The 18,168-nt window shown below is 50.9% G+C and overlaps 1 protein-coding gene across 1 annotated transcript in view; it reads right to left on the bottom strand.

The window, feature by feature from the left end:
- Window positions 1-18,168, bottom strand: part of TYK2 (tyrosine kinase 2) — a 31,935-nt gene that overhangs the window by 12,919 nt on the left and 848 nt on the right. Inside the window, exons 2-6 of the mRNA XM_069946403.1 lie at window positions 11,017-11,196; window positions 10,739-10,862; window positions 3,583-3,733; window positions 1,674-1,837; window positions 359-734 (exon numbers count right to left, since the gene is read on the bottom strand). Coding sequence (XP_069802504.1) covers window positions 359-734; window positions 1,674-1,837; window positions 3,583-3,733; window positions 10,739-10,862; window positions 11,017-11,194 — 993 coding nt within the window. The 5' untranslated portion in view covers window positions 11,195-11,196. The remainder of the gene's footprint in view (window positions 1-358; window positions 735-1,673; window positions 1,838-3,582; window positions 3,734-10,738; window positions 10,863-11,016; window positions 11,197-18,168) is intronic.

The raw sequence follows: 18,168 nt of genomic DNA on the forward strand, positions 1-18,168 counted from the left end.
CTATCACATGTAAAGCCAAAAAATAAAAAAATTCTGCTATTTTATGGCTGTCAAGGAGACGTGAGCGGTAACTGGCGCATGCTTATCGTTCCGCATTTGGTTTCCGGTGGCTGGAGAAGTTGGATGCAGCCCTAGAGAGTCCTGAAAAATAAGGACACAGCCACAGGCCATAGGATGTATCTATGTTTTCTAGGACTCCCTTGGGCTGCATCCAACTTCTTCAGCCACCGGTAACCAAATGCCGAACGATGAGCATGCGCCAGTACCGCTCATATCAAGTGGCCTAAGCACATGAGCTCCCACAATGCACTGCAGTCTCCTAGGAGACCAGCACAATGCAGTATACAGGACTTCTCACCTCTTCCTTCTTCTGCCTCCACTGGATCCCCTCCATGCCGCTGACCAGCACCTGGTGTGTGGTGGTCTCCTCCTTGCTGGCAGACTCGCTGTGGTCCACGTAGCCGCCATTGATATAGAAGGGCAGCTTCTCCCCCTCCGTGGGCAGCTCCAGGCTCACAGTCCTGAACACCTCGCTGCCGAATCTTGGCGCCAGGTTCTCCAGGGTGGACAGGTACTTGTACATGACGTCCTCCTCGCTCAGCTTCCCGGCGCTCACCGTGTGCAGGTGGAAGTGACGGACAAACTTCTTAAAGACGCTCCTCATGCGGAACTTGGTCAGGTAGTTGTTCTGCTGGATCTGCCGGCAGAAGGATTTGGGGATGCATTCCTTAAAGCTGTGGAGAATGGCGACAAAGATGGTGTCAGTGGGGTCCATGTACCCATATCACAAGGGGGGAGATCAGATTGTAACTCCCTTTTATTAGGGGCCTTATGGAAACAAAGGCTTTCTGCCATAGGTGATCCATTAAAGGGGTACTCAGGCAAAAATCTTTCAGACAACTGGTTTCAGAAAGTTATAAAAACTGGTAATTTACTTCTATTAAAAAATCTCCAGTCTCCAGTACTTATCAGCTACTGTATGTCCTGCACGGAGTAATGTATGTCCTGCAGGAAGTGGTGTATTGCTCTCTGCTGCCCCCTCTGTCCATGTCAGGAACAGTAATAAATCCCCATAGAAAACCTCTCCTGCTCTGCTCATGGACAGAGGTGGCAGCAAACAGCACTGTGTCATACTGGAGAGAATATACCACCTCCTGCAGGACATACAGCAGATGATAAGTGCAGAAAGACTTGAGTTTTTTTTAAATAGAAGTAAATGGCAAATCTATATAAAACTTTCTGAAACCAGTTGATTTGAAAAAAAAAAATTTTGGGGATGCGGCCTTTAAAATCACCCATTTTTCTTAATATAACTCCAGGCCGTTCTGCATATTTCCACATTTCAGAAGAATTTCTGAGAAAATGAATTTGCATTTATTCTATGACTCACGGATGATAAGATAAGAGATTCCTCAGAAATGAGACAATGACAAAACAGTGGAGCTACAGAGTATAGAGCAGTCATCGCCAATACACGGCTCCCTAGCTGTTCTAATACTACAACTCCCAGAATGCCCTGACAGCCAAAGGCTAAATAAGAAGAGTCTAGACCAGGGTGTCAAACTGCGGCCCTTCAGCTGTTGCAAAACTACAATTCCCATCATGCCTGGACATCTGGCGGGCCCGAGTTTGACCCCCCTGGTCTAGAACACTGCATCCGCTACTATACCAACCTAATCTGCTTGGCCACCTCTTCCAGGGAGACTTTCTTCTTGATGGCGATGTGTGAAAGGTGAAGGACGGCCATGCCCAAGCTCTCGTTCTTGAACTTGTGGACGTCCTGCTCGCTGTGGAAGTCCTTCAGGGACACTACGTCATTCACAAAGTCAAACTTGCCCTGAAACGAAGACAAAGTCATCAGGGGTGTTCTGGTCATGTGGACCATGTCAGCCGCTATCTGTGGGGTACGTTATAATAGGGTACTCTACTCTCATCAGCCTGAACAGGAGCGCTCCCACCCTATCCGTTTAGATAGGCATCATGTAATACCACATTCCTCCAGTAGGGGGGAAAAAAAGTGCCCACAGCTCCCCCTGCTGGTACCAGCTGACCATTGTAGGACGCCCTGATAGGTCAACTGCTGGTGCAACCTGCAGCGATCTATAGCTATTGCCGCCAGCACCTGCTATAGACTAATAATTGCATCTGCACCTGCCACCGATTAAAACGGAGAAGTTCACAGACGCTAGACGAAGCCGCTGGTGCTACACGTAAGGGTGATCCAACAGGTTTAGTGCAAGCATTTAAAGGGGTTGTCCAGCGAAAATCTTTTTCTTTCAAATAAACTGGTGTCAGAGAGTTATATAGATTTGTAATTTACTTCTATTGAAAAATCTCAAGTCTTCCAGTACTTATCAGCTGCTGTATGTCCTGCAGGAAGTGGTGTATTTCCTCCACTCTGATAAAGTGCCCTCTGCTGCCACCTCTGTCCATGGCAGGAACTGTCCAGAGCAGCAGAGGTTTAATATAGGGATTTGCTACTGCTCTGGACAGTTCCTGACATGGACAGAGGTGGCAGCAGAGAGCGCTGTGTCAGACTGGAAAGAATACACCACTTCCTGCAGGACATACAGCAACAGACAAGTACTGGAAGACTGGAGATTTTTAAATAGAAGTAAATTACAAATCTATATAACTTTCTGAAACCAGTTGATCTGAAAGAAAACGATTTTCGCTGGACAACCCCTTTATAGGGAATGTCTACTTGGGCGATATATATGCATATAAAACAGCTACTTTTCAATTGGTCTTCGATAAAAATGTCCTCCCGTTTTGGGTTTACAGCTCCTATGCTCCTATCTGTCAGGTGCTCTGTAGTACTGTCGTTACCAATAAATTATTTATTCCTTATACCAATTGTTATTCACTTGCTTTATTTTATTGCCAGTTTTCTATATGAGATACAATGCTATACATCCGGCCACTAGGTGTCTCACTTACTACAAAACTGCAGTCCAGGCTCCGTCACTAAGGGCATTCGGTCTTTAGTAACAGCAATAAAGAGACCAAACGCAGGAAGTGATGTCAGTTGGCCCAGTGAAGATGAATGCTGATTGGCCGGCAGCTGTGCACTGATGCAGATGAGGAAGCTGACTGAGTTTAGGGCCCCACCAAGTTAAATGCAGATGCAGAAGCATGAGCAAAAACTGACAGCATACGTAATTTTTTATTTTTTTTTTGCTCTGGCCATCCAGCTGTTGCAAAACTACATTTCCCATCATGCCAACTTTGGCTGCCCAGGCATGATGGTTATTGTAGTTCTGCAATGGCTGGAGGGCCACATGTTAGATATACACAAGTTGTAAAGTAAACTAGCATCTACTGATAAGAGGCCAACTGTGTATAAAGATCACAGAGGGTATCACATCCAGTATGGCAGGGTGCCAGCCTCTCCCGGCCTCCGGCGGGCAGGCTGACTCAGCGTCTACACCAGAGAAGGGGAATCTGTGGATCTTTAGCTGTTGCAAAGCTACAATTCCTATCATGCTTTGGCTGTCTGGGCATGATGGGAATTGTAGTTCTGGAGGGGCGGCAGGTCCGCCTTCTCTGGTCTCTACACTCCATCTATGTGCACAATGTTACCTGCTCAAACAGGTACTCGAAGGACGCCAGGTCCAGGATGGCGGCAGACAGCTCGGCCTGACTCTTGCCATTGCTGTCACTCATCTTGGGGACGTTGCGACAAACGATGGGTTCCTTCTCACTCATCCCATGCCAGTTCCTGAAGTAATACCTGATGCGGGAGAAGGTGGAGGGTATGTTTATAATAGGAGGTCACATACATAGATATAGAGGAGGTTATAGGGGAGAGCGCTGCTTACATCATCTGACAGTGGAGGATAAGGATAAGATACCTGACCAGCTCAGTACTGCTACACTGAACCACTGCATGTATACCTGACTGGGTTAGTGCTGCTACACTGAATAATTGCATCTTTCTCGTGCGTCTTATTGGGGGACACAGACACCGTGGGTATAGGCTGCTGCCACTAGGAGGCTGACACTAAGAAAAAACAAAACAAGTCGGCCCCTCCCAGCAGGCTATACCCGCCCACTGGCACTGAGCTAATTCAGTTTAGCTTAGTGTCAGTAGGAGGCAGACGCAGGTCTGGTTACTCCAGACCAGTTTCTGCTTGTTTAGTTTTAAGATGTTTAATCCTTTTCTTCTACAGGTCTGGGGCACGGTGGGTCACTAAAGACTCGCCCTGATCCCCCCCTTATGCAACCAGGGCACAGACCCTAACTGGAAAGGGGCTGTTTACCCTAGGTTGCCACCGGCCGGACCCAGCGCCCAGGACACAGACTAGCCCTGCTGTCTGTTTGTTCCTCTATGCGGACTTGCTCCGCCAGCCCCTGCCCGCCCAGCCTTCCAAAGTTGCGCGCGGCAGCGCGGCATAGTGCCGGCAGAAGATTCATGGGACAGGTCAGCATCAGGGGTAAGTAAAGTTCCCCTGCTCTCCCTCTCCCTTCTGGGGTTCCCCGGTTCCTTTTCGCGGTCTGTCTGGGCCCTAGTCCCCGTCCCCCCCTTCCCAGGCACCTCCAGCTCCGTTCACTGCACCTTTTCCCTTCCCCGCTGCGTTCCGGTCCTCCTGCCGTCACCGCATGCGGGGGGGTCGGGAACTGGGATGCTGCTTTAGGTGCCGGTTGCGGGACTCCCTTTCTCTCTCTCCATGGCCGCGACTTCCGGGTCCGGCCGTAACTTCCGGTCCTCGCGGCCTCTTCTTCCCGCGCGCGCGCCGCCTCTTCTTCTCTGGTCCGTTTGAATTTCCCGCGCGCGGTCTTTCTCCCGCGCGGGCCGACGTCTGACGTCACTCCGCACGTGACGCGTCACTACGCTCGTGACGCGGTCTCCTGTTCAGCCCGTTCGGTGCGGCAGCCTGCGCAGCTCCATAGTCTTCAGGAGTCTTCAGTCCCGTGACTACAACCCTCAGTCTGTTCTTCCTGGCCAGTCTTCTGCTGTCCATCCTGCCTCTGCAGCCGTCCTGTGCCCTGCCGGACCTCTGCCTTTTTTTCACAGATTGATGCCTGGTAAGGTCTCTATGGGACTTTCTGCCATGTTTTGTTCTGTCTTTCTGAGTTTTTTCTCATTGTGTGTGTATTCTGTCATTCTGCAGGTGTCTGGTTTCTCCTCAGTTACAGTATTTATCTGCCTGTAGGAATACACTAGCTGGCTCTGTTTTTTCTTACTAATATATGTATATATATATTTAGTTTTTTTCATTATGTCTGACTCAAGATCTGAATCCACACGCCGCCAGCATCCTCCTCCTTCCTCTGTTACCTACTATTTCTGTACCTCTTGTAACACTAAATCTGCTTCCGGCCACTCTCAGCCTATCTGCGCTGCTTGTTCCATGCAGTCCTGTTCGTCTATGTCCCCTACTCAGGACCCCCCTCCGGAGTCTGAGGAGTCTGCCCCGGCCTGGGCGCGCTCTCTCTGCCAGTCAGTATCGCAGATGGCTCAGTTGTCTCAGTCTGTGGCGGCCGCCCTTGACCGCCTGTCTGCTTCTTCTTCAGCGCCCGCCCAATCACGCCCGGCAGCCGGTGGCGTACGGCCCGGCAGGAGCCGCTCCCACAAGCGTCCTCGCCATGCCTCTTCTCGCTCTTCCTCTGGCTCCCCTGGAACTAGTTTGGCCCCTACTCATATCTCCCCTAACAGGCGCTCCCATTCGCCTGGAGATCTGTCGGATTCAGAGTCGGTTTCCAACTCGGATCCTGAGGATGTTTCTCCCGCGGTTTCCACTGTGGACAGCCTGGTGGCCGCAGTCCGCGATACCTTCCAGTTGAAGGATTCTCCGGACCCCTCGCCTGCTGATGAGGTGTTTTTCCATAGAAGCGGGCACCGTGTCCGCAGCACTTTCCCCAGTCACAAAGAGTTTGATGACCTGTTTTCCAAATTTTGGAAGTCCCCAGACAAGCGTTTCTCAAAGCCTAAACACTTGTCGGTCCTTTACCCTTTCCCCGAGGACCTCGTGTCTCGCTGGTCAGGTCCACCTTCTGTGGATCCTCCGATTTCTCGGTTGACCAAGGTCACGACTCTTCCGCTGGACAATGCGTCGTCGCTTAAGGATTCCACTGACAGACGCACCGAGTCCTTAGCTAAGTCAGCTTTTGAGGCCTCTGGCTCATCTCTCCTTCCCACCCTTGCTTCCACTTGGGTGTCTAAGTCCATTTCAATGTGGGCTAAGCAACTGAAGGACGGCATTACTTCTGGCGTATCGGCTGAGGACTTGGCCGACCTCGCCCAACAGATTCAGGACGCAGCTCAGTACCTCTGCTCGGCTTCTCTGGACGCTGCAGCCTGTTCGGCTTTTGCGTCGGCCAATATTGTAGCTATTCGCCGGTCCTTGTGGCTTCGTGAGTGGCGGGCTGACAACGCTTCCAAGCGGTCTCTCACCAGTCTGCCTTTTGCGGGCTCTCGTCTCTTTGGGAAACGCCTGGATGACATTATTTCTGATGCCACAGGGGGGAAGAGTACTAATCTTCCCCAGCAACGGCCCAAGCGTCAGGATTCCCGTCGCAAACCAGGCTCCTTTCGTTCCTTTCGGTCGCTTCCGTCGACTCGCTCCGGGAAGACTGCGGCTCCTCAGAACAAACGATCCGGTTTCTCCAAAAACCGTTCTTCCTGGCAGGCGCGATCTGCCGCCTCCCGCCCCCCCTTTAAGCCTGGCACCTCCAAGCCCTCCTCCTCCTGAAGGTTTTCCCCCACCCGGATCTCCTCAGGTGGGCGGCCGTCTCCTGTTGTTCCAAGAGGTCTGGCTTGCTCATGTTCAGGACGCCTGGGTGCGAGAACTAATCTCACAGGGCTACAAGATCGAGTTCATTTCCGTTCCCCGCGATCGTTTTTTCCTTTCTCGTCCCCCCAGGTCCCCTGCCCTGGCGGCCGGTTTTTTCCAGGCCATCCCTTCGCTCCTCGCGAAGGGAGTGATTGTTCGCGTTCCTACTCTTCAGCGGTTCCGCGGGTTCTATTCAAACCTATTCGTGGTTCCGAAGAAGGACGGTTCGGTACGTCCGATTCTAGACCTCAAGCGTCTGAATCGTCACGTCCGACTATCTCACTTCCGGATGGAGTCCCTGCGTTCTGTGATCGCATCTCTGGAGCCAGGCGAGTTCCTTTCTTCGGTGGATATTCAGGACGCGTATCTTCACGTGCCGATTTATCCTCCTCACCAACGTTTCCTGCGTTTTGCAGTAGGGGAAGAGCATTATCAGTTCGTGGCTCTCCCGTTCGGCCTGGCTTCGGCGCCGCGGGTTTTCACGAAAACCATGGCGGCTGTCATGGCTCTTCTTCGGGCTCGAGGTGTCTCAGTAACCCCTTACTTGGACGACATACTCGTCAAAGCTCCATCCAAGGACCAGAATTTAGAGAGCCTCCATATCACCCTGGATACGCTCTCTCGCTTCGGTTGGCTGCTCAACCGTTCCAAGTCCTCCCTGGTCCCGGCCCAGTCCATCGTTTTTCTGGGAATGCGTTTGGATTCAGTACAGGCCCGCATTTTCCTTCCAGAGGACAAGTTGCAGTCCCTTCAGACCAATATCAGAGCTCTTTGCAGCCACCGCCCTGTGTCCATACGTTCCTGTATGAGGGTTCTGGGGAAGATGGTGGCGTCTATGGAGGCGATCCCTTTTGCCCAGTTTCATTCCCGCCCCCTGCAGCTCTTCCTGCTGTCACGGTGGGACAGGTCACTCCCCTCTCTAGATCGGAGGGTGAAACTACCGGCTCGCCTCCGCCAAGACCTTCAGTGGTGGTTGCGGTCTCCGAGCCTCTCTCTGGGGCGCTCCTTCCTTCCCGTTCATTGGCAGATTGTGACCACCGATGCCAGCCTGCGAGGCTGGGGAGGGGTTTGGAACGATCTGACGGTTCAGGGAACCTGGTCGGCCAAGGAAGCTTGCCTCCCCATCAACATCCTCGAGCTGCGGGCGATTCGTCTCTCCCTTCTGCACTGGCAGACACAGCTCCACGGTCTCCCCGTTCGGGTGCAGACAGACAACGCCACTGCAGTGGCTTATGTGAATCATCAAGGCGGGACCCGCAGCAAGACCGCCATGATGGAAGTGGCGCTGATCCTCTCCTGGGCGGAGGAAACCGTGCTTGCCTTGTCCGCTGTTCACATTCCGGGTGTGGACAATTGGATGGCCGACTATCTGAGTCGTGCACGGGTGGATCCAGGGGAATGGACCCTGCATCCCGAGGTATTCTCCCAGATCTGTCGCAGGTGGGGGACACCGGATGTGGATCTGATGGCGTCTCGCTTCAACCACAGACTGCCGAGGTTCGTCTGCCGGACGAGGGACCCTCTAGCTCTGGCCTCGGACGCCTTGGTGATTCCCTGGCGTCGGTTCAGCCTCCCTTACATCTTTCCTCCTCTCCCGCTTCTGCCGCGGGTGGTGAGAAAGATAAAGTCGGAAGGACTTCCGGTAATCCTCGTGGCCCCGGACTGGCCACGGCGCGCCTGGTACACGGATATCGTGAACCTCGCCGCCGACGTCCCCTGGCGTCTACCAGACCGGCCGGATCTTCTCACTCAAGGTCCGCTCTGCCACCCGCGTTTAGCCACGCTACGTTTGACGGCGTGGCTGTTGAAACCTGGATTCTGAAATCACGCGGTTTCTCTGATGCGGTCATTAGGACCATGATCAGGGCCCGGAAGCCTGCATCGGCAAGGATTTATTATCGTTGTTGGAGGGCCTTCCTCCGTCATTGTGAGGCCTGTTCTGCGCCTCCACTTCCCTTTTCTCTGGCGCAACTCCTGGCCTTCCTCCAGGCAGGTCTGGACGCAGGCTTAGCCCTGAGCTCTCTTAAGGGCCAGGTTTCTGCCCTTTCAGTTTTTTTCCAGAGACCATTGGCGTCAGTTCCTCAAGTCAGGACTTTTCTCCAAGGAGTGGCGCGCATTGCACCTCCTTATCGGCACCCAGTTCCCCCGTGGGATCTGAATCTCGTCCTGGATGCTTTGCAGTCTCCACCGTTTGAGCCCCTCCGGGAGGTGCCTTTGGCCATCTTGTCCTTTAAGGTGGCTTTCCTGGTGGCGGTTACGTCTGTCCGGAGGATTTCGGAATTGGCAGCCCTTTCTTGCCGTCCTCCCCTGCTGGTGTTGCACCAGGACAAGGCGGTACTTAGGCCCGTGGCTTCTTTTCAGCCCAAGGTGGTTTCACCTTTCCACCTCAACGAAGATATTGTTCTTCCCTCTTTCTGTCCGGCCCCCTCTCATCCAAGGGAGCGCGCGCTCCACAAGCTGGATGTGGTTCGCGCCCTGCGCATCTATCTCTCCAGGACAAAGTCTCTCCGACACTCGGACTCACTCTTTGTCATCCCTGAGGGTCCTCGAAAGGGGTCAGCAGCGTCTAAGGCGACCCTGGCCCGCTGGGTCCGCTCCGCCATCGCTCAGGCTTACCGGAGTAAGGGTAAGTCGCCCCCGTTCCGGATTGCAGCTCACTCGACTCGTTCGGTTGGGGCTTCCTGGGCCATTCGTCATGGGGCCTCAGCTCTTCAACTCTGCAAGGCCGCCACGTGGTCCTCACTGCACACCTTTTCTAGGTTTTACCGTGTGGACACGTTTGCATCGGCCGATGCGAGTCTGGGCCGCATGGTCTTGCAGGCAGCAGTGGCTTCTTCCTCTTCTTAGCTCCACTCTGTCTCTTCCCACCCAAGGGACTGCTTTTGGACGTCCCACGGTGTCTGTGTCCCCCAATAAGACGCACGAGAAAGGAGGAGTTTTTACTCACCGTAAACTCTCTTTCTCGTAGTCTTCATTGGGGGACACAGCACCCACCCTCTGTTGTCTGATTAAGGTTGCCTGTTGGCCTGTGTTTTTCAGATTTTGAGTGTGGACTGTTTTTTTCTTTATGGTTGTTTCGGCTCCTCCTACTGCTTTTTCACTACTGAATTAGCTCAGTGCCAGTGGGCGGGTATAGCCTGCTGGGAGGGGCCGACTTGTTTTGTTTTTTCTTAGTGTCAGCCTCCTAGTGGCAGCAGCCTATACCCACGGTGTCTGTGTCCCCCAATGAAGACTACGAGAAAGAGAGTTTACGGTGAGTAAAAACTCCTCCTATACCTGACAAGGTCAGTGCTGCTACACTGAACCACTGCATGTATACCTGACTGGGTCAGTGCTGCTACACTGAATAATTGCATCTATACCTGACAAGGTCAGTGCTGCTACACTGAACCACTGCATGTATACCTGACCAGCTCAGTGATCCTACACTGAACCATTGCATCTATACCTGACTGGGTCAGTGCTGCTACACTGAACCATTGCATCTATACCTGACTGGGTCAGTGCTGGTACACTGAACCACTGCATCTATACCTGACTGGGTCAGTGCTGGTACACTGAACCACTGCATGTATACCTGACTGGGTCAGTGCTGCTACACTGAACCACTGCATGTATACCTGACCAGCTCAGTGATCCTACACTGAACCATTGCATCTATACCTGACAGGGTCAGTGCTGCCACACTGAACCACTGTATCTATACCTGACTGGGTCAGTGCTGGTACACTGAACCACTGCATGTATACCTGACTGGGTCAGTGCTGCTACACTGAATAATTGCATCTATACCTGACAAGGTCAGTACTGCTACACTGAACCACTGCATGTATACCTGACCAGCTCAGTGATCCTACACTGAACCATTGCATCTATACCTGACAGGGTCAGTGCTGCCACACTGAACCACTGTATCTATACCTGACAGGGTCAGTGCTGCCACACTGAATTAACCCACTTACCTCATCCGGAAGTGGAGAAGTAGTTTCATATCCTTAGTGATCCTGAACTCATGATTTGGAGGGTACCAGTACTTTGCTTGTACATCATAGAGAGAAAACAGGGTGTAGCAGAAAGGAGCTATACCTGCAAAACAGGGAGAGATGATATCTGACAACAATACACTGATCATATAGAACAGGGGTAAGGAACCTGAGGAAGGCTGTCCAGGCATGATGGGAGTTGTAGTTTTGCAACAGCTGGTGGGCCACAGGTTCTTCATTCCGGATATAGGACTTACCGAGCCTCTGTGCCAGATGAATACAGATCTCCTCGGCCGTGGTGACGGTCTGCGTGAAGCTGACATAGTGCTCCTTCCCGTTGCTCCAGTACAAGAACACCCTGAGGCCAGCTCCGGTGAAGGTGCAGCCTTCCATGTCCGAGTCGCTGTTTCTAACCGTGCACTGACACAAAGCCATCACTAGGGGGCAGAGCAGGGAACACACAGTGAGTACAATGGGAGCATCACATCCTGCCTGTATACTCTGGCACAGGATCCGCTTTCTGTATCGCATTACATAACACTTAGACCATCTGCATCAGGAAATCCCCGCACACACAACATTGCAGAACATTTACCTTCAGGATGTCACAATAGGTTCTTTATATACCCAGGAAGAGTCAACAGCCACTTACCATACACCTGCGCCTGCCATCCAAGAGGGGAGGATTAAGAGGAGGAGGAGCAGGATATGACAATAGGAGGTCTGTGCCATCTCCTCTATTGTTATCAAGTATAAGTCATAGCATACGAAGAGGGGGTGCTGGTGAATGAAACTTTAAGGGGGGTTCAATCAGATGCATCCTTCCATAAACAGCGCCACTCTTGACCTCAGTATGGGCATGGTATCGCAGCTCAGCTCCACTGAAGTGAATAGAGGCGAGTTGCAATACCAAACACAACCTGAGGACAGGGGTGGCGCTGTTTTTAAAAGTAACTGTGTTTTCTAATTCTGGATAATACCTTTAAATTGTCAATCAGCTTTCTATAAATAATAAAAGGTAATAGCCCATCCCAATGGAGCAGGGATGGGGAATCTGTGGTCCTCCAGCTGTTACCAAACTACAATTCTCATCAGCCAAAACATAGTCCAGGCCTGATGGGAATTGCAAAAAAACCCATAAACTTTACTTCTGTTAAAAAATCTCCGTCTTCCAGTACTTATCAGCTGCTGTATGTACTGCAGGAAGTCATGTATTGTTTCCAGTCTTATGCTGCATTTACACGGGACGATCGTTCGAATTTTCGCAATAACGATGGCATTTGAGCGATAATCGTACCGTGTAAAAACAGCAAACGATCAAGCGACGAGCGAGAAATCATTCATTTTGATCTTTCAACATGTTCTCAAATCGTCGTTCGCTGAAAATCCGCAGAACGTTCCGTGTAAACAGTCGTTCACAGATTTACCCTATGTAAAAGATGGGCTTAAGCGATTTTAAAAATGTTCGCAATAACGATTTTTCTAACGATTTATTCGTTTAAACGCTGATTGTTATAAAAACCGAATCGCTGCTTCAAAATTGTTAAACGATCGATTGGGCGAATTATCGTTCCATGTAAACGTAGCATAAAACAGTGCTCTCTGCTGCCGCCTCTGTCCATGTCAGGAAATGTTCAGAGCAGGAGAGGTTTTCTATGGGGATTTGCTGCTGCTCTGGACAGTTCCTGACATGGACAGAGGTGGCAGCAGAGAGCACTGTGTCATACTGGAAACAGTACACCACTTCCTGCAGTACATACAGCAGCTCATAAGTACTGGAATACTGGAGATTTTTTTAATAGAAATAAACTTAAATAAATCGGTAGAGTACTCTTTTCAAGATAGGGGAAAAAGCAGCTCTAGTCACAATGTAAGAGAATGGGGTCACATTTCCACCTACAAGTGGCCGCAACCAGGAATCCGTGGTGACTCTCCGGCTGTAATGTGACCCCATTCACCTATCTCCGCTGGTCTTCTATTGTTCTCTACTTCTGCCCATTGATGCCAAACAAGTCAACATTATAAGAGAAGAGGAGACCACATAAAGAATGGAGGAATAAGGAGACTAGATGGTGGCAGAACTAGGAGACGGAAGAAGAGGGGAAGAAGACGGCAGCCATCGACATGAGAGGAAACTGCTGAGATAGGGTCCTATTACACCGAGCGATTTTTAACGAGTAACGATAAATGATCGCAAACGAGATTGTTTATCATTAACCTGAAATCGTTCACATTACACAGAGCGATAATCGTTAGTTACGATCGTTACTATGATCGTTATTGCGATCGTTTCAATGATCGTTTATTCCTTCTGATCCCAGCAAAACAATGAACAATGTGCAATTACACTGAACGATTAGTGACAAAAAACGCGGAACTTGAGTGAACGAATGTGGAATTACAGCGAACGATTATCGATAATCTAAATGAACGATCAACGACATACAAACGATTTTTCAATCGTTGCCTGCAATTACACAGAACGATTAACTTTTAAATGCGAACCATTTAACGATTTTTCGCACGATAATCGTCCCGTGTAATAGGGCCCTTACCATCTGAGGAGAGAGGAGGGGCTGAGGACCTGATGTAACCGGGTCAGCCATCACCTCACTCGTATTACCCCTCATAGAGTACACAGCAGCAGCCACGTGTGACCTCTCCAGCCCGTACCTTACCACAGCTTTACCACAAGCATCTCAGAGAGTCCGCTCCTCACAGGAGAGCCGACCATCATATCAGCCTCTGATACTGGGAGGAAACGAGTCGGAGGTTCTGGTGTGAACAGTGCGAGCTACTGGCACCAGTATCCGCAGGTCCTCAGACCAGTTTCCTCCCAGTATCAGAGGCCATAGTGTGCTCATGTAATGGTCACCTGAAGAACGGACTCTCTGAGATGCTTGTGGTAAAGATGCGGCGAGCCAGACCTGACAGGGACTGAGACACACTGGGTGTGAGGTATGGAAAGGTCACACAGGTGCCGCTGTGTACTCTGTGAGGGGAAATAGGAGTGAGGTGATGGCTGACCCTGTTACATCAGGTCCTCAGCCCCTCCTCTCTCATCACATGGTATCTCAGGAGCTTTCCATCTTTTTCCCCTCTGTCTTACGGAACGATTATCGTTCATAAACTCGCTCCAACGACCGCTCGTTAAACAAGCGAACGACAAAGGCGAAATCGTTATATTGTCGTTCAAAATTGTTTTTCAGCATGTCGTAAAAAAGTCGTTGGTCTTTGAAAGATAATTCGCTAATCGGTTCGTATAATTACAAATCTTTCAGTCGTTCGTAAAAAAAAGGTTTAAAAAAAGTTGGTGTGTCGTACGGTCATGATCACCCCGGCGAACGTTTTAAACGTTTTAATAATCGTTACACTACATATATAGGTCACGTTATGTGTTATCATTCGCTAAAAAAAAAAATCGTTTAGTGATCGTTAACGAGCGGTCGTTGAGCGAGTTTATGAACGATAATTATTCTGTAGAATAGGGCCTTTAGGGCTCTATTACACAGAGTGATTTTTAACGATTAACGATAAACAATCGCAAACGAGATTGTTTATCGTTAACCTAAAATCGTTCACCATATCACACAGAACGATGGTCATTAGATCAGGGCTCCAGATGGCGACCAAAATGGTCGCCAATGCGACTAATATTTTGCAAATGGCGCCCAGATTTATTAATCTGGGCGCCATTTGCGACTGGCCCCGGCGGCGGCGCGCTGTCTCTTTAAGTCCGGTCCCCGGCTGATGCGCGGCTGATGCGCGGCTGCCGGGGGTGTCCCGTCCTATCCCCGGCAGCGCGGCGCATCAGTGAGCTGCCTGGGGCCCTGACTTCCGGCACAGGAAGCGCGCGTCAGAGACGCTTCCTGTGTCAGAAGTCACAGCCCCGGCGTACAGGGAGCTCACTGACGCGCCGCGCTGCCGGGGATAGGACGGGACACCGCCGGCAGCCGCGCATCAGCCGGGGACCGGACTTAAAGAGACAGCGCGCCGCCGCCGGGGACAGCGCCTGAAGAAGAAGAGGATCGCCGGGGGAGCGGGTTGTCAGGTGAGTTTGTGTGTTTATTTTTTTTAAATACTGCTTAGCATAGAGGAGGAGGGGGGGGGGCATCTATAATGGGGGGGAGGAGGGGGGGCATCTATAATGGGGGGAGAAGAGGGGCCATGTTCAAGGGGGGGAGAGGGGGCTAGCTATAAGGGGAGGGGGCATCTATAATGGGGGGGAAGAGGGGGCATCTATAATGGGGGGGGGGGAGAGGGGGCATCTATAATGGGGGGGAGAAGGGGGCATCTATAATGGGGGGGAGAAGGGGGCATCTATAATGGGGGGGGAGAGGGGGCATCTATAATGGGGGGGAGAGGGGGCATCTATAATGGGGGGGGAGAGGGGGCATCTATAATGGGGGGGAGAGGGGGCATCTATAATGGGGGGGAGAGGGGGCATCTATAAGGGGAGGGGGCCATCTATAAGTGTAGGGCAAACTGGCTGCAGACACTGGGAGATAGATATATGCACAATTATTATTATCAGGGCCCCTCAGGTGTCTGTATTGTAGGGGGTCACTTGCATTAGTCACTAGGTGAGAGATATATCTATCTATATACACATCTTGTGGGGGGGGTCACTATGGCTGCAGTCATAAGTCTAGCTCAGTATGTATAGACTGTTGCAAGCTTTTAAAGGGAACCTGTCACCCCTGGTGACGGGGTGACAGGCTCCCAACCCCCCGTTAGAACCCCCTATACTCACCTCATCGCGCCGGGTCCCGCTTCTGGAGGTGGTCGGGTCACGGAGATCTCAGCCGCTGCAGCCCGGCGCGCACACTGAGAGATGAGTCCAACGCTCATAGAGAATGACGGATTGCTGGACTCTCCCGTCATTCTCTGAGCGTTGGACTCATCTCTCAGCACACGCCGGGCTGCAGCGGCTGAGATCTCCGTGACCCGACCATCTTCAGAAGCGGGATCCGGCGCAATGAGGTGAGTATAGGGGGCTCTAACGGGGGGTTGGGAGCCTGTCACCCTGGCACGGGGGTCAACAGGTTCCCTTTAAGTTCAAGTTCAGAAGAGTAAGCCTCATTAAAAGCTGAAGTACTGAGTCAGACTGTATATGGTTGTCAGACTGTATATGGTTGTCAGACTGTATATGGTTGTCAGGTTGCAAGTTTCCATGTTGAACATTTTCAAACTAAGAAAAGAGAGAATCTAAAGGAGGAGGAGGCTGCCGTGGCCTCTGCACACAGTAAGTCCCATGTAACATAACATTAATTTTACATGGTTTAAAATGTTGGCGACCAAATATTCTATTTGGCGCCTAAATTTTTCAGGTTAGGAGCCAATGGCTCCTAGGTAAATTTTTTAGTCTGGAGCCCTGCATTAGATATGATTGTTATTGCTTCGCTATTCCCTATTTCTTCGCTATTGCGTCCGTATCTACTGCGAACGACGTCTTATTCAATGGAGCGATAATCGTTACTTATGATCTTTGTTCTTCGCTATTGCAAACGACCGAACAACGTCTTATTCAATGCGAACGATTTGCGAACGAGCAACGATAAAAATAGGTCCAGGGCTTATAAAGCGATCAACGATTTCTCGTTCGGTCGTTAATCGTTAACTGCATTTCAACCGAACGATCGTTTAGATTCGAACGATTTAACGATAATCGTCCGGTGGAATAGGGCCCTCTCCGCCAAGAGTGGAGCCAGTGCCTTAGACGGGTGCCATGTATATATTCAGTACCCCCGATGAGGTAATGTTTCCAAAGTGATGTCATCAAACAGTGGGCGGAGTCACCGTTATACCAGGACTGATGTAACGGATTTTCTATAGTGGTTAACTCAATTACAAAAAGAAGTATTGATGATGGGTATGGCGGTGGTAGTCATTCCCAGGTATCAGAGGGGTTCCATGCCCCCATGCCATGTAGGAGGACACCGGTATTACATATGGCACATGGTTAGTAAGGATGGTACCATGGATCTGGAGAGGTCGGCAGTGCCATGGGGTGTTGTATAAAAGGGGTTATCCAGGCTTAGAAAAACATGGCCTCTTTCTCCCAGAAACAGCACCACTCCTGTCCCGGGTGTGAGTTTTGCAGCTCAGTTCTATTGACGTGAATGGAGCTGAACTGCAATACTGCACACAGCCCCAGGACAGAGGGGGCGCTGTTTCTGCAAGGAAGTAGCTGTGCTGGATAATCCCTTTAATGTGATATAAAGGCCAGAGAGGGGCAAGGGCGGAGGGGAGGGGTCCGGCAAATAGAGACATAGAAACAAGGACGGGATATAACCCCAGTGTGATATGGCAGATGGAGCAGAGTTTGTCCCTGATGATGATGATGATGACGACAGACTACAGCCAGGAACTGAAGACAAAGGGCAAAAGTACAGACCGCAGCAGAGTGATACCAGACATCTCATAGGAAAACTGAAAGGGAAACCAATGGAACAATGAGACTGAGGCTGATGACATCATCGGACGTCAGGTGCTGTGATGCCCTCCAGCCTTCAGCTGTCCAGGCATGATGGGGATTGTAGTGTTGCAAGGGGTCTGCACACAACTCTACGTCTTCCTGTGTAAATGGAATCCAATGACCTCGGGCGTCACCAGTCACAGCTTCAGATATAAGAACACAAAGTACAGCGAGTGTGAACACGGCCCAGTGTGGACGGTGAGTCGGGTTAGTAGCTAAGATTGAGTCACCACAGCCGCAGGGAAAACTATGACAGTCCGGACCCCATCACTTAGGCCGTGTTCACACTAACCCCATACAGATACATCTCAAATCTATATTACAGCTGCAAGTTATTGTACGGACACAGGAATATCAGGCCAGTGTGAGGCCGGCGGGGCGGACCGGTACCAGGGTGACACAGCTGGAGGACTACAACACCAGCTCTGCTAGACCGGACAAGCTCTGCTACACTATATCTGACAGTCTAGGCTCAGCTGCAGTCAATATCACCAATCCACCTGACAGGGTCAGTGCTGCTACACTGACCCATTGCATCTATACCAGACCAGGTCAGTGCTGCTACACTAAACCATTGCATCTATACCTGACCAGGTCAGTGCTGCTACACTGAACCATTGCATCTATAATTGGTCAGTGCTGCTACACTGTACCACTGCATCTATACCTGACAAGCTCAGTGCTGCTACACTGAACCATTGCATCTATACCTGATCGGGTCAGTGCTGCCACACTGACCCATTGCAACTATACCTGACCGGGTCATTGCTGCCACACTGACCCATTGCATCTATATCTGACCAGGTCAGTGCTGCTACACTGAACCATTGCATCTATAGCGGGTCAGTGCCGCTACACTGACCCATTGCATCCATACCTGTCCGGGTCAGTACTGCCACACTGACCCATTGCAACTATACCTGACCGAGTC

The sequence above is a fragment of the Dendropsophus ebraccatus genome, chromosome 1 (assembly GCF_027789765.1).
Source record: "Dendropsophus ebraccatus isolate aDenEbr1 chromosome 1, aDenEbr1.pat, whole genome shotgun sequence".
Taxonomy (NCBI): domain Eukaryota; kingdom Metazoa; phylum Chordata; class Amphibia; order Anura; family Hylidae; genus Dendropsophus; species Dendropsophus ebraccatus.